At 40.2% G+C, this 16,131-nt stretch overlaps 1 protein-coding gene and 1 long non-coding RNA gene across 8 annotated transcripts in view; one reads left to right on the top strand and one right to left on the bottom strand.

Moving 5' to 3' along the window:
- Window positions 1–2,371: 2,371 nt before the first annotated feature.
- Window positions 2,372–15,833, bottom strand: LOC147009452 (uncharacterized). The gene is made up of 4 exons (XR_015052883.1): window positions 15,804–15,833; window positions 4,212–8,172; window positions 3,613–4,115; window positions 2,372–3,516 (listed from the first exon to the last, which is right to left on the bottom strand). It is a non-coding gene; the product is annotated as an uncharacterized LOC147009452 (long non-coding RNA).
- The window catches only part of LOC147009451 (uncharacterized), a 37,468-nt gene continuing 37,157 nt past the window's right edge, over window positions 15,821–16,131 (top strand). For 2 of the 7 annotated variants that reach the window (XR_015052862.1, XR_015052863.1), the window contains exon 1: window positions 15,831–16,074. Coding sequence is in view for 1 of the 7 variants with exons in the window: in XM_085862183.1 (XP_085718309.1) it covers window positions 15,991–16,074 (84 nt within the window). In the remaining 6 variants the exon portion in view is untranslated. Of the gene's footprint in view, window positions 16,075–16,131 lie in introns of all 7 variants that reach the window. The other 5 variants (XR_015052861.1, XM_085862183.1, XR_015052860.1 and 2 more) reach the window with 5 other exon arrangements.

The raw sequence follows: 16,131 nt of genomic DNA, 5'->3' as shown, positions 1-16,131 counted from the left end.
ATAAATTTTTATAAAGAAGGGCGTATCGTTTGTATGAGAATAGAACAATGGGGGTATGATATGAATGATTTAGGGTATAATTGGTCATTTAAAATTAACCTCGAAGACCTGGAACAATTAAATCAGTCTCGTAAGGAAGAATATTATCCACTTGGTATCGAGAATGAGTTTTGTGGAGCCACGATTAGTAAACAACAAATAAAAGAATTTAATAAGGGTAAATATAATAATGGTTTTGCCCTTGTTTATCTCATGAAAACAGAAAAAACAGGATTATATATAATAAGTAAGGAAATACAAAATGATTTAACTATGGGAAGATGGGGAGGTGTTTCGTGCCATAATATTATTCTAACATATATTTCTAATACATAAATGACAGCAAGAAGGCTTCAAGAAAATTATCATTTCTGTGTCCAAGCATACCTTCAAGAAAAGGGTATTTGGTATTTTAATAAATATGTTCTACAACATAAGAATGAGGTATTTTCAATAAAAGATTGGCATTATGCTGATGTTGATAAACCGACAACTTTAGATTTAATTAGAATGTTAAATAATGAAAAAATTATAAGGTTAAGAAAAGGTAAGGCTCTTTTAGAAATTCAAAAGAAATTTTATTGGTTTCCTGTTGTAAAAAAAATTATTTTGGATACAGGAATAACAAGAAATCCTGATGAATATATGTATAATATTCTATGGGGTGTAAACGATTCAAGGATAGTAAGGGATGAGGAAGGAGTTGAAGAAGAGAGGGAAGAGGAGGAAAAGGAGAAGGAGGAGAGGGAGAAGAAAGAGAAGGAGGAAAGAGAGAGAATAAATAAATATTATAGTATGGAAACCAGTGAGATTCAAAAAAGAATAGAGGTATTACAGAAAATAACTCAACCCACCGAGGAGGAATACAAAGAATTAACAAGTCTATTTGCAATACTTTCGACAAAACTATTGGCATCGTCAAGCTATTCATTTTAATTCAAGTTTTTTCTTAAATAAATGGAGGAGAGAGTGAAGGCATTTCTTAGGATTCTTTATGTTTTAAAAATTAAGATTCAAATGTGCATGTTGTAAACTAAAAAGGTTTTTGCATTCTGCAGGAATTTTTCTCATAAATAAATGAGTTATTGTCTCAAATGTAAAAAGAAAACTAATACTAAAAATATTTCATATATTAAAAGTAAAAATAACAGGGTTATACAAAAAGGTATATGTTCGGTGTGTGGTTCAAAAAAAAATCAATTTATCTCCAAACACAAACTCGGAGGAGATATACAAAAGTTTTTATCAGGAAGTAAATTTACAACTACTGGAATACCAGGGGAATTACATCTTCCAGGGTATTCTTTCTGTGGTCCAGGCACAAACTTGGATAAAAGATTAGATGAGGCAGACAATCCTAAATCCTGGAGTAAACCAATCAATAGAGTTGATGAAGTGTGCATGAGACACGATATTGATTATGGGAATACCACAACGTTGGAAGAAAAGCATGAAGCCGATAGAGAAATGTTGTATAATTTGTCTCTGATACAAAATCCAACCTTGAGAGAAAAAGTTGATAGGTTCATCGTGAAGAAGATGATTAGTGCTAAATTGAAACTTGGACTTGGAAATTCAAAAAACTCATAGGCTCTAATGATGCCATTAAGACTGAAGAGCAATTAGCTGATGAATTACATAAACCAATATTCACAAAGTTTCAGAGAAGGAAAGTTTATTCCAAGGAAGTTGATTATATCTGGTCTGCTGATTTGATTGAACTCAATAATGATAAGGGGTACAAGTATGCTTTAACCGTTATTGATTTGAGGAGTAGATATGCGTGGGTTGTCCCTTTAAAAAACAAAACAGGTAATACTCTTATGTTAGCTTTTCAACAGATATTTAATAAAAGTAAGAGAAAACCTAAAAAATTGTGGACTGATGAGGGTAGAGAGTTTTATAACAAGACATTTATGAATTTTCTAAAAAATAACAGTATTACATTATACAGTACCTTTAATGAAGGGAAGGCAGTTGTTGTTGAACGTTTTAATCGTACCTTAAAAGAGAGACTATATAAAAAATTCACACAACTCGGTTCACAACAATGGTTATCTTTTATTCAGGATATTGTGGATAAGTATAATGACACGATTCACACGTCAACGAATATGAAGCCATCAGAAACATTTACAAAATTAAAATATGAAAAAGAGATTAATGTCAGAAAACCTAAGTTCAAAGTTGGTGATATCGTAAGAATATATAGGTGGAAATCTCATTTTGAAAAGGGTTTTACTGAATGATGGACGAAAGAACTTTTTAAAATTGTTGATGTAATAGATACAGTTCCTTGGACTTATAAAATATATGATTTGGAAGGGGAAGAGATTTTAGGTTCATTTTATTCACAGGAATTACAAAAGACAAAACTAAGCAGATAATACACCTTTGTGGACACTCGAGGGCCAAGTCCGAGGTGTATAACAGTATATAATGTGTGTCAAGGGGTGGACGTTCTTACATCTGTGAACCCCAAACACAGAATCCTCAACTGAATAGTCAAGGCTTAACTTTTGTTTGTGTGTGTGTGTGTGTGTGTGTGCAATGGGAGCAATAGGTTGGCGCTTCACTCCCTCCTACTATACACCGTTGTGGACACTCGAGGGCCAAGTCCGAGGTGTATAACAGTATATAATGTGTGTCAAGGGGTGGACGTTCTTACATCTGTGAACCCCAAACACAGAATCCTCAACTGAATAGTCAAGGCTTAACTTTTGTTTGTTGATGTGTATGTGTGTGTGTGTCCCAACCCTCACATTCAAAATCTCAACCCCAACCCTCACATTCAAAATCTCAACCCCAACTCAATCCTCACCCAACACAGTCTTTTTCAAAATGAGATTTCCACCTATATATATATATATATATTTTACGTTTTTTTTTTCTCTTCTTCCAATTCTGTCTTTTAAGGCTTTCAGGTTTGATGACATAGAAAGAGGGAGTAAGAACTTTCTTGATAGGTTTAAATCCCAAAGAGTGGTAGCATTTCAAGTCTTCAAAATAACCCCAACTTTCCAAGTCTCCAAGGTAGTTATTTAAACCATCAAGGCAGAACTCATTTACTGATTTTTTCAAAATTTGTGAGTCTCCAAGGTAGTTCCCATATTTAGAACCATCTTGGCAGAACCCTTTTCCTGAGTCTCCAAGGTAGTTATTTAAACCATCAAGGCAGAACTCATTTACTGATTTTTTCAAAATTTGTGAGTCTCCAAGGTAAAACTTGTATTCTGGCTCATCAACGTATAACTTGTTCAGTGGGTATTGTCTTGATAACTCACAATGAGTACTATTGCTGTAAAACTCTTTTTCAGGATTTTGCTGGTCTCCAAGGTATAACTCTTTGGTTGGGTCATCAAGGACGAACTCGTTCTGTGGGTCTTGGTCGCTCATAAGGTCTTCAACCAAGCCAACAATTTCACCCCAAGTTGTAGCAAAAGCAGTATTTTCATTTCGTATTTCAGACACAATTTCCTGTGAGAGAAAATAATAATGTATTAATTAAGTTATTTAATTATTAAATGAGTATGCTTCAATCAAAGTTTGAAAATAGGAAAATAAAAATCTTACCTCAACAGATAAGAGGTTTGAATCCAGTTCATCAACTTGAAGGTTTAGTTCCATACAAGACAGAGAGTTCCAAGGAACACCAAAGTCATCCCACTCAAGGTCTTGCTCGTTCTGTAGGTCTTGGTCGCTCACAAGGTCTTCAACCAAGTCAACAATTTCGCTCCAAGTTGTAGCAAAAGCAGTATTTTCATTTTGTATTTCAGATACAATTTCCTGTGAGAGAAAATAATAATGTATTAATTAAGTTATTTAATTATTAAATGAGTATGCTTCAATCAAAGTTTGAAAATAGGAAAATAAAAATCTTACCTCAACAGATAAGAGGTTTGAATCCAGTTCATCAACTTGAAGGTTTAGTTCCATACAAGACAGAGAGTTCCAAGGAACACCAAAGTCATCCCACTCAAGGTCTTGGTCGCTCATAAGGTCTTCAACCAAGCCAACAATTTCCCCCAAGTTGTAGCAAAAGCAGTATTTTCATTTTGTATTTCAGATACAATTTCCTGTGAGAGAAAATAATAATGTATTAATTAAGTTATTTAATTATTAAATGAGTATGCTTCAATCAAAGTTTGAAAATAGGAAAATAAAAATCTTACCTCAATAGATAAGAGGTTTGAATCCAGTTCATCAACTTGAAGGTTTAGTTCCATACAAGACAGAGAGTTCGAGGCAAGCACACAGCACACCATTGCCAGCAAGAACAAATGTTTAAAATGGAGCCTGGGTTTGAAGCTTTTATAGAGAAAGACTGGTGGGTGTGGTTTCCTTTGGAAATTCCCTGGGCAAGCCTAGGCAAGCCTTCATTGGGAAATTTTTCAAAACCATAACATCCTGTAATTTTCTAGTGATTTCTTTGTGAGTCAGAGATGAACTGGAAATGATGTAAGAGTGGGCGGGGATTAGCAAAAGTAGGCGGAGCTTAGGAAAAGTGGGCGTGGCTTAGAAAAAATACCTTATGAAAAGTGGGCGGAGCTTAGCAAAAGTGGGCGGAGCTTAGGAAAAGTGGGCGTGGCTTAGAAAAATACCTTATGAAAAGTGGGCGGAGCTTAGCAAAAGTGGGCGTGGCTTAGAAAATATACCTTATGAAAAGTGGGCGGAGCTTAGCAAAAGTGGGCGGGGCTTAGGAAAAGTGGGCGTGGCTTAGGAAAAATACCTTATGAAAAGTGGGCGGAGCTTAGCAAAAGTGGGTGGGGCTTAGCAAAAGTGGGCGGGGCTTAAAGAAAAGTGGGCGGGGCTTATTGAATACCTTGTGGAAAGTGGGCGGGGCTTAACAAAAGTGGGCGGGGCTTAAAGAAAAGTGGGCGGGGCTTAACAAAAAATAACCTGTGGCTCAGGAGGTGGTCAAACAAGAGCATTAAGAGAAGTTTATCATTTCGTAATGGCACAAAAGGGGTATCTTCAAAAATATAAAGATTCAAATGTTTTGTTTGTTAATATTTTAGATGGGGATTATTGTGCAAAGAAAATTAAACTATTGAAGGAATTTGAGAATGAACAAATCTTTATAGGTTCAATGAGTGAGCTGTTCAACCCCCAGGTGTTCAATTCAATGAGGTTCAACCTCCAAGTTAAAAGGGGAGACAAATAAATATACCTTGGGATAAAAAGGGGGTTTATTTTTAGGGAAAAAAATATGAATCGCTGAAAATCCCCCATTCATTTACATGGGGAAAAGTGAGCCAGAATCAGTATTCTTACCCTACTCATTACTTTATGTAAGTCCTCAAAATCTGTTTTGACTTCTACTCTCCTTTTCGTATTAAAATCAGTATCGGCTTTAACCAATAACTTTGTCTAAATTTTAAAATTATATGAATTTTCTTTACTCTCAACCCAGCAGATAAATTTTGTCTTAAATTCCTTTGATGTAAAACATACTTCTCTTTATTTTGTAATGTAGTAAGTAATTTTCTGTTGGTTTCTGTTGGTTTCTCGCTCCTAGTAAGAAATTATTGTTGATAACCGCTCAGCTATTCCTTTCTCGGACTTTCTTTATCAGGTGCACAGGGTAGGTCTTTATGTTTTTTGTGGATTATTTCCGGATATTTCAAATCAACCTCTAAATAATATCCAACCTGTGCTTTATCTAACTCCTTTTGAGAAGAGATAACAATGTTTTCTAAAACTTTTTCATAATCTTTCTCTTTTACCCATTTGAGTTTTCTATAAGGTAAATATTGCCAGACCTTTGCCAGGACTTGTTTTGTGTGGTGTGTTGTGTGGTGTTTGTGTAGATTTGTGTGGTGTATTTTGTGTGGCGTTTGTGCACTGGTATGTTATGTCATTAAAGAGCAGGTTTTGGGTCGCTGATGACTTCGTTTGATTTGAAGGTTGTAAGCACATTAATAAATGTGGGGTATTTATTTTCTTACATTTAAAACTCAAAATATGCTAAAATTAACTTTTAAGTCAAAAATTTCTCAGTGATCGAAAAACAGACCGGAAGTTACCGAAGATGCTATGACGTCACGTTCTCCTTAAACTTCGTGAACATTCGGAAACGGTGTGTAAACAATGGCGAGATGCGAATCAGAGAGTGATTTCAGCGGCGATGAAATTGAGTGTGTTCATTCCGATATTGCCGAGGACGAGTCGGAGGATGATGGGAATTTATACTATAGAGTTTCTGGCCCTGAGCCATATAAATTTGAGCCACTTGCAAGTGCCAGAAAACGGCCTATTAAATTAAATAGGCTAAGAAATTAAATAATTTTCGCTGCCAGACCATATGTCCGATCAAGTTGAAATTTAAGACATATATTCCCCATTATGACTATATCACAATTGTGAAGTTTCATGTCGTTTCATTAAGTGGTTCCAGAGAAAACATTATTTATATTTTTCTTCAATCCAATATAGCTGCCAAACCATGTGACATCAATTATTCCTGAACAACTCTGCACACGCATGCCTTGGGGAACATTTTTGTGAAGTTCCCCCTCGATCTGTCCAACTGTTCTGGAGAAGATTTTTTTATAGGTTTTTGGGTAAATCCAATATGGCTGCCAAACCATGTGACTGATGACATAATTTGTGTGAATCTTTTGTTCCTCATGGATAGGCAGTTTTGTTTGTAAAGTTTTGCCTCGATCTACGAGGTGTGTTCAAAAAGTATCCAACCTTAATTTTTTGTGCGTAAACAAATGAAGCTAGGGAGGCGTGGTTTGGTGCATGTATGCAGGCGATCCTAATTCGTATGTGTGAATATTTTCCCGCCTGCAGAAGCTGTCAGTCGCCGACAGACCGCCGATGAGTGAGGAAGTGTAAGTGAGCGCCGACGGATTTTCGTTTTTGACAAAATGACGGAAAAACTTGAACAACGCTACTGCATCAAATTTTGTGTAAAGCTTGGCGATTCCCAAGTGGAAACGATCCGCAAGATTCAACAGGCCTTCGGGAACGAAGCAATGGGCACCACACAGAAAAAAGAGTGGTACAACCACTTCAAAGATGGTCGCACATCAGTGGAAAGTGAAGCACGTTCTGGTAGGCCCTCAACATCCCGAAATGAGATCGTCATTGACCAAGTGAGGACCCTGCCGATGCAGGATCGTCGAATCACGATCAGAGAACTTGCAGCCGAGGCGGGCGTCAGCATTGGATCCGTTCATTCCATTGTGACTGAGGATTTGAGCTTAAGGAGAATCTCAGTGAAGTTCGTGCCAAAGCTCCTAACGATCGAGCAGAAGCAACTCCATTTGGAGATCGCACAGGACATGCTGGAGACTGTGAACAGCGATCCCAACTTCTTCAACACAGTGATCACTGGCGATGAGACCACAGTGATCCATCATTTTGTCAAAAACGAAAATACGTTAGTGATGACACACTAACAGCACAAATAAATTCAAGGCGGCAAATCTCGTATAACTCAGCCAGATTTATTGGGGACACATCAAGGAAACATGACACAACCAAGGCATTCACGACAATGTTGTAACTAATCTATAACCCACTCTTAACTAGGGATCTACGGATACAGGTTTCAAAGGGGGCCCTAGCGAAATAAGCCTTAGGCCTGGACAACATGCAGACAAGACACGGAGTACTTGGTAGTGCCTCATGGATGAGAGGAAAAGTGTGTGAGGCACGAATGCGGCTCGTGACAAGCCGATGTCGTCGGATTCGAGCACCCAGCTCGAGCATGCAGCGTGGCAAAATGGCGCTCGTACTTCTATCGGCACCGCTCGCGCATTCCGCGTGACAAGATGGCGGTGACGTACTCCTTTTGTTGGAACCGCTCACGCACCAGCCTCAGCGCATCCAGCCTCTGTAAGGTCGACGGCACAGGAGCTAAAGATCCGGCATGTTCCAGCTGGCCTCCCACAAGGTCCAGCATGTGAATCCAGGTCAAGGAGGAACAGCCGGCCAAGCCACTCCTCATGAAGCCGATCCCAGACTCTCACAGCAGCCAGTTCCTCTTGCCTTTTTCGGGCGAGTCTCTTGTGACCGCCTCTTGGGACACGTGATTGGTCCATCATTCGACTTTACAGCAGCTCTCCCCCAATGGGTTGCTGACATGTCTTGTTGACTGACTGTCAGGGTGCTGGGTCAGAGCTTGTTAGAAGGGGGGAAGGAAAAAAGTAAACGCCTCTTGGTACACCACCACTATACGAACACTGGACAGCCTGCTATAACTCCCGATACACATGTAACGTCCAATTACCAAACAACCTGGCTAAACATGCATTTAAAGGGGGATCTGGGCTGATCCTATATTTAATAACCCACTAAGGGCCCATTTCCACAACAATACCACCTCCTTCAGTGAGGGTAATAAAAGAACATCAATCTTAAGATACAAATCATGATATTCTCCAAGGTTATTTATGTTAAACTTCTTCCAAACATTTTGGGCTTGAGTATATTCTTAAAAGTTATATGGCTTTTATTGCACTCATTATAGAAGTTCTCTTTCGAGGGAAGTTGTGTTTCTTTAAACCGCTCAAATGTTTTCATATAATCATAAGGATATATTCCCTTTTGTGATGGGAGTTCAATCTCTTCTTGATTTGTGAAATTTGATTTGAGAATTGGAAAGTTTTTAATAATTGATATCAAATCAGATAATGGACTTGACATAAACTTGAATGTGTCAAGAAATCGAATATGAGTTATGGGGGATGTGTGAATTGTTTTTGTGAAGGAGATGTAATTCTGGTTAGTGTTAGGAATGACTGAAATGTCTCCACTGGTTTTACTCAATTAATTTAGAAATAGATGTGTGTCATAATGAAGCTTGGTTATGAAGAAGGACAGGAATGAAAGAGGGAAGTTTAAAATTGAGATTACAACTTTGAGGAGCCGGACTTCTATATTTACCAGTGAGATGACAATGATCTCTTACCTATGGACCTTCACTAATTTCCTCCTCAGAAATATAGCAGATATTGTTTTTCCTAAATTTCCTTTTCTCTTCTTTTGTTAGGGATATTGGTTTATAAGTTTTTTCCATTATCTTGGCTAATCAAACACAATCTTTTTCCATTCGTTTCACAATCTCTTGGGAGGCATCTCCAGCTTCTTTTCATCATCTTCATCTGTTGTATTCCTCACCAATAGATAATTTGATATTATAACAGAAACCACAAGGAGTATGTTTTTCATATATATTTGTATATGATTGATTTGGATTTGGTGAAGCAGTATCTATATTTTCAAGGATACTTCCAAAATAAGTATATATCACAAATGGATGTTTCATAGATTTGTTGAAATCTTTGAATGATATGTTTGGACCAACTTTTGGTAGATTAATTACAGTTTATTCATGATTGATACTCTCATGGGGGTCGGTTCAACTATGCTTAAACATAAAGATCCAATATGTTCAACTGCTTCTGTCATGGGAAATGTAGCGGGTGCTATAAAGAGTATAAAAAGAGACTCAAAAGGAGTCTCGTAAATTACAAGCAATAAAATAAATTAAGAAAGACAAAACTCAATTATCTCCCCAAGAACAGCAAAAAATAATTCAAATACTTAGGTCAGGGTTTCAAAAGGTTTAACATCTTTTTTTTTTTTTTTACAAAATAATTAAAAGGATGGAAGCAAAGTGTTTGTATCTATGATTTGGATGATACCATTATCACCTCAAACTCCACTCAAAAGGAAGACTATTTAAAGATAAATGCTTTAACAGGAACAGACTGGAATACAAACGGAACAAAAAGTTTTGAAATAAATAATCAACAAACTAACCTAAATCTAGCCAATAGTTTCTTCTTGTGTAAATTTACATTCGCTAAGGCTGGGAATAACACAAATGCCACACTTTTAAATTATTTATTCTGGAAAATGTTTGACAGTGTTCGTTTGTATATTTTGGAACAGAAGAAGTTGAAGCGGTTGATTATGTCTCTGCTAAATCTGAAATGTTGAAATTTACATGATATTCGTTTAGTAATAGAATGGGTAAGGGATCTGCCTCAGGTTTTATTCCTGATATGGCAAAAGGGAAGAAACAAAGACCTCGGTTATAGTCAAAGAAAGGCAATGTATAATGATGATACAAAAGCAGGTAATACTTTTACCGTGGCAATCCCCCTTGAGGTATATTTGGATTTTCGATTACGATAAAGTTCTGTATGGACTTATAATTAGATTTCAACTACAAAGGAATGATCATGAAAATAGATTGCTTTTTGGGGTTGGTAATGCTTTCGCCACTCAGAATAAATTTGTTATTGATCAAAATGAGTTGGTATATCAGTGAATATACTTCTAATCTTAAAAACCGAAGAGGTGTTGAATAGAAGACAACTTAAAGAAACCACAAAGTGCATCATACCTTAAAAGAAGATGTCAACACGTTAAACTGAACCAAACCACTTACACATATAATTTGGGTGTTCTGGAAGGAAAGCCACGATACCTCTGGCTCATTTTTAAGAAACCAGATGGAGATGCTGTTACTGATAAGAAGAATGCATTGAGTGATAATGCCAAGGTGAAACAACTTTGGGTTTCTCTGGCAGAGGCCATTGCACGGCACCTGGAGGCCAATCCAGATTGTGCAGACCAGTACAATGCAGATATGTTCAAGATTTTAAGCCGATGTTGAACTACAATGCATTTATGTATGTTAGAAGCAAACTTCATCCATTCCATGGACCCGACATTGTGTCGACAAAAGGAATTTGTACATTCTCTTAATCTATTTCAACACAGAAAGGTTACAGGGATTTCTCCGACAATGGTTGGGGGGTAATGACATGAATTGTACGTGATCTCGGGCAACTCTGCTCCAGAACAACAACTCTGCTCCAAGATAGCGGTAACGGAATCAATCAAAGGGCGTTCTGATTCTGATTGACGTCACGGCCGCAGAACCAATCAATGTCGCTTTTACTTGGACATGCTTATAAAGGCACATGTGATCATTGTTTCTGGTTTCTTTGCTGTGTATCACCTTGAGAAGTACAGCACGAAAAGCTTCGGTGTTATTTCTTTATAACGTCGTGTTTGTTTTCATGTGTTTTAAAATTTTGTAGTACCAACAATCTGTTCACTGAAAGGAAAAAAATTAATTAAAAAATTGAAAATATCAAGAGTTAAATGAGATTGGGGATAAAAGGTTTTCTGCCTAATAAATGATTCTTTCTCACAAATTGAGATGCTTAATCTTAAAAATCAGAGTGTTTTGGTAGTGTCACAAATCATATATTATTGTTCTTCCAAACTCTTCATGCAGAACCACACTGTTGATCAGCCACAGAACAACACTGATCCACTGTGGCTTGTAGAGAGAACCTTCCTCACATCCACAAATAATGACGTCGACTGACTAAATGAAGTCATAATGGCACAACTCCCAGGATCCAACACAGTCTTGGTCAGTGCTGATTCTGTAGCTGACCAAAACCAAGCAACTCTCTATCCAACAGAGTTTTTAAATACAATCAACATTCCTGGAATGCCTCCACACAAAATGAGCTAAAAGGCCAATGCTCTAATAATGTTGTCGTGTAACATGTATCTCAAACATGGACATTGTAATGGAAGCCGCTATATTCTGATTGGAGTCTCTGAAAGGCTGCTTGAAGCAAGGCTCCTGTCAGGCGAACATACAGGAGCAACACTTCTCATTCCACGAATACTCCTGTGCCCCTCAGACACTGACCTTCCCTTCACACTTCGCAGATGCCAGTTCCGAGTCAGACCAACATTCGCCATGACAATCAATGAAGCCCAAGGACAGAGCCTCAAGTAGGTCTGCAGGACCCAGTAGGTCTGCAGACATATGCTGACCAATCAGAGTTCATAACAAAACATTGCCCCTCAACAAACCATCCCAACCTGACAAGAAATGTGGTCCACTCTGAAGTGCTGTAACTCCACCAATTTCCACAGGTACCAATTAGTGTTTATTAATTACATATTGTTTGAACGTCGGTTGCTTCCTGTCTATCAATTACGTATGTATATTAATTACATACAATTGGAACATGTCTTTCTACCCTTTAGACTGCCGAGACCACGTCGACCTTTGAAGACTTCCAAGTAAACAAAACCCCCAAAAGACCGTGAAGACCTCAAAGACCCAAAAGACCCATACGTCCCAAAAGACCCAAAAGTCTCAAAAGACCCCAATGACTCTTAAGACCCTTCAGACCTTAAGACCATTTTGACCCATCACTCCCGTTAGACAGATTAAGCCTGGTGTTGGCTTAGTGGTTAGGGTGGTGGCTTGGGATCCAAGGGTCCTGAGTTCAAGCCCCGTTGGCTGCTGAATTAACACCAGGGGGTTGACTCAGCCTGTCATCCTTCTGAGGTCGGCGAAATGAGTACCAGTGTACTGGTCCCGGTGTATGCCCCGGTTAGAATAGGTGTACCATATCCCTGTGTGTCGTAAGAGGCGACCAGGGTTGGCGTCAGGAAGGGCATCCGGCCATAAAACATTGCCTCAAGAAAAAGCCAAACCCCTGCACAGCAGGGAAAAATGGCTGTAAAAACGGTCATTTTTTTTTTTTTTTTTTACTCCCGTTAGACAGATTAGACAGCTTAGAGTCTTAGACTCTTGACAACTTAGACCACTTGGACCTTCTTATATCACAAATTAAATTTCAAATAAATACAATATCAGCAATATTACCAATAAATTTGAGGAAACAAATGTTTGCATCATGGTTGGTGTAAATCATACCAACACAGCAAATCTGTGACGTCAATCTCTGCAATGACGTGTGGAGCGGCGAGTGCAGCTCGGTCTCAGTGTGCTTCCGTCCGTCCTTCCCTCTGTCCCTTCGTCCCTCCCTCCATCCTTCCATCCGACTTTAGTCCATTATTTACGTACTATTGGAATGTACGTTTTGACCCTTTAGACTGCTGAGACCCTTAGACCTTTGAGGACCCAAAAGACACAGAAGATCTCAAAAGACAGAAGACCTGGAGGTGTACACACTGACCTCTGAGCTGTCTCACCTTTGTTTGAATCTCAGCCCAGCTACAAACTGTCATCCTTGTTTCTCAAATGAAGGGAGATTTCATCAATATGTGCAACATCTCTCGGATGGAGGTTAAGCTGGGTGTCCTATCTGTTAGCATTAGTTGGTGGCAGTTATGGATCCCTTGGTGTATTTGGCGAAGAGTGGGCAAGTTATTATCGGCACCCTGGACAACTTCCATACCTGCACACTCGGTCGAGTATCCTGTGATGGAGAGACGACCCACCCAGGTTTGTAATAATCCCCAAGAAACTGCTTCACCAGCACCAACACTCTGTGTGGTACCTGCTGATGAGTGTCCTTTCATCCCCTTTCCCAATGGAAGTTTCAGTGCCCCAGAGCCAAGAAAATCTTTCAATCCAAGAAATTCTTCCATTGTCACCTTGTCTCTTCGGATGGATTCAGTCCTGGAAAGTGCCACGTGCACATCCTGAACTTCTGGTTAACTCACCTGGAAGGTAGTTCTGGGGAGCTTATGGGATGGCACGTCGTCCCTCTGTCAGACAGTCCGTCCACAAACCATTGCAACTTCTCTGAAACTACACACATAATTGCGATGAAACTTGACCATAACCGTTATCATCCGTGATGTACCAAAGTTTGTTCATGGCATTAAAAACAATCAAGGTATTGACTTCCTTCTCTGTTACATATTTTGTCGGTCATCCATGTCCACCAGTGGTTCCCTGGTTTTCTTTAGTCGCCACCACCAGGTGAGCACCCAGGGGTATTGCCCTTATTTTTTTCTTTGTGTACTGATGTCCTTTTTACTCCAAGAGAAAAACTTCCAAAGCTAAGGCAATCATTCTGTATCTGTATAGTCCAACTGTTATCGATTGGTACCTGCGCTATTTTATCGATCGGTACCTGTATTGTTTTATCGATCGGTACCTGTACTGTTTTATCGATTGGTACCTGTACTGTTTTATCGATTGGTACCTGTACTGTTTTATCGATTGGTACCTGTACTGTTTTATCGATCGGTACCTGTACTGTTTTATCGAATGGTACCTGTACTGTTTTATCGATTGGTGCACATACCTTCTTGTGCTTACATTGTGTTATTTTGTGTTGATTTAATATCTGGGTCTCGACGGTATCGTCACGTGTTTGTGGGACTCCACTACCCTCTCTCACTCCCTATAATATCTCCCTTTCTGTCCCTCCCTCCCTCCCCCCACATTTCTGTTCATAGAGGATGTTCGTGGAGGCAATGGAACACGGAACGGATCGACCTGAGAGCGGCGGGTCGAGTTGAGGTTCGAGAGAGGGTTACCGAGAGGAGGTTAGAGAGGGGGTTACTGAGAGGAGGTTAGCGAGGGGGTTACCGAGAGGACGTTCGAGAGGGGGTTACTGAGAGGATGTTAGAGGGGGGTACCGAGAGGAGGTTAGAGAGGGGGGTACCGAGAGGTTAGAGAGGGAGGTACCGAGAGGAGGTTAGAGGGGGGTTACTGAGAGGAGGTTAGAGAGGGGGAAGCCGAGAGGCGGTTAGAGAGGGGGAAGCCGAGAGGTTAGAGAGGGGGGTACTGAGAGGAGGTTAGAGAGGGGGATACCGAGAGGAGGTTAGAGAGGGGGTACCGAGAGGAGGTTAGAGAGTGGGGGATACTGAGAGGAGGTTGGAGAAGGGGGAAGCCGAGAGGAGGTTAGAGAGGGGGGGTACCGAGAGGAGGTCAGAGAGGGGGGTACCGAGAGGAGGTTAGAGGGGGGGTTACTGAGAGGAGGTTGGAGAGGGGGAAGCCGAGAGGAGGTTAGAGAGGGGGGGTACCGAGAGGAGGTTAGAGAGGGGGTACCGAGAGGAGGTTAGAGAGGGGGTTACTGAGAGGAGGTTAGAGAGGGGAAGCCGAGAGGAGGTTAGAGAGGAGGTACCGAGAGGAGGTTAGAGAGGGGGGTACCGACAGGAGGTTAGAGAGGCAGGGGTACCGAGAGGAGGTTAGAGAGGGGGGTACCGAGAGGTTAGAGAGGGAGGTACCGAGAGGAGGTTAGAGAGCGGGTTACTGAGAGGAGGTTAGAGAGGGGGGTACCGAGAGGAGGTTAGTGAGGGGGTTACCGAAAGGACGTTCGAGAGGGGGTTACTGTGTGGATGTTAGAGCGGGTGTTAGCGAGAGAAGGGTAGAGAGAAGGTTACCGAGCGTAGATTAGAGCGGGGGTTACTGAGAGGAGATTAGAGAGGGGGTTACCGAAAGGAGGTTAGAGAGGGGGGTAGCGTGAGGTGGTTAGAGAGGGGCAAGCTGAGAGGGGAAGCTGAGAGGAGGTTAGAGAGGGGGTACCGAGAGGAGGTTAGAGAGGGGGGTACCGAGAGTAGGTTAGAGAGGGGGTTACTGAGAGGAGGTTAGAGAGGGGAAGCTGAGAGGAGGTTAGAGAGGAGGTTACCGAGAGGAGGTTAGAGAGGAGGTACCGAGAGTAGGTTAGAGAGCGGGTTACTGAGAGGAGGTTAGAGAGGGGGTTACTGAGAGGAGGTTAGAGAGGGGGGGATACGGAGAGTGTGAAGCCGAGAGGGGGAAGAACGACTATCTCTGCAAACTGGACTTCTCAACATTCCCATATTAAACATTCTGATATGGATCATGGGATGTTACACGTACTCCACATTTAATTGACAGAGCAGAAGAAAAAGAACAGGAAACAGAGGAGGGGAGAACACTTCGATGGCAGGGATGAGGAACAACATCGAGAAAGGTATTTGATCGTCTCACAACAATAAACAACAACAACCATCAACACCAGCACAAATTCTGAAAATACCAACGGGGGTGCATCTTCGAGCTTGGCTTGTGGAACCTCTTTTTTTTATTTTTATTTTTTCAGCGTTGGATATTTTTGTGTAGAATGATTTTTAGAAATCTATTAGGCTGGAAGCAATTCTCTGGTAATACAGGTCAGTGGGAATGAAATAACGATCGAGAGGGATTCGAGAGATGTAATATATAATATGAGGGAGGAAGAAGAGTCGTGCATGGATCAATCGTGGATCAGTGTTCTCGGGACACGAACAGCGAAAGCAACATTTTCCAAGGTGAGTTGTGAGTGGAGGAAATGTTGTGAAGATTTCTGGTTTTTAAACATCTGTGTG

Source organism: Eptatretus burgeri, chromosome 17 (assembly GCF_056783735.1).
Source record: "Eptatretus burgeri isolate ZD-2024b chromosome 17, Ebu_testis_v1, whole genome shotgun sequence".
Taxonomy (NCBI): domain Eukaryota; kingdom Metazoa; phylum Chordata; class Myxini; order Myxiniformes; family Myxinidae; genus Eptatretus; species Eptatretus burgeri.
This window is presented reverse-complemented; position numbering and strand designations above follow the sequence as displayed.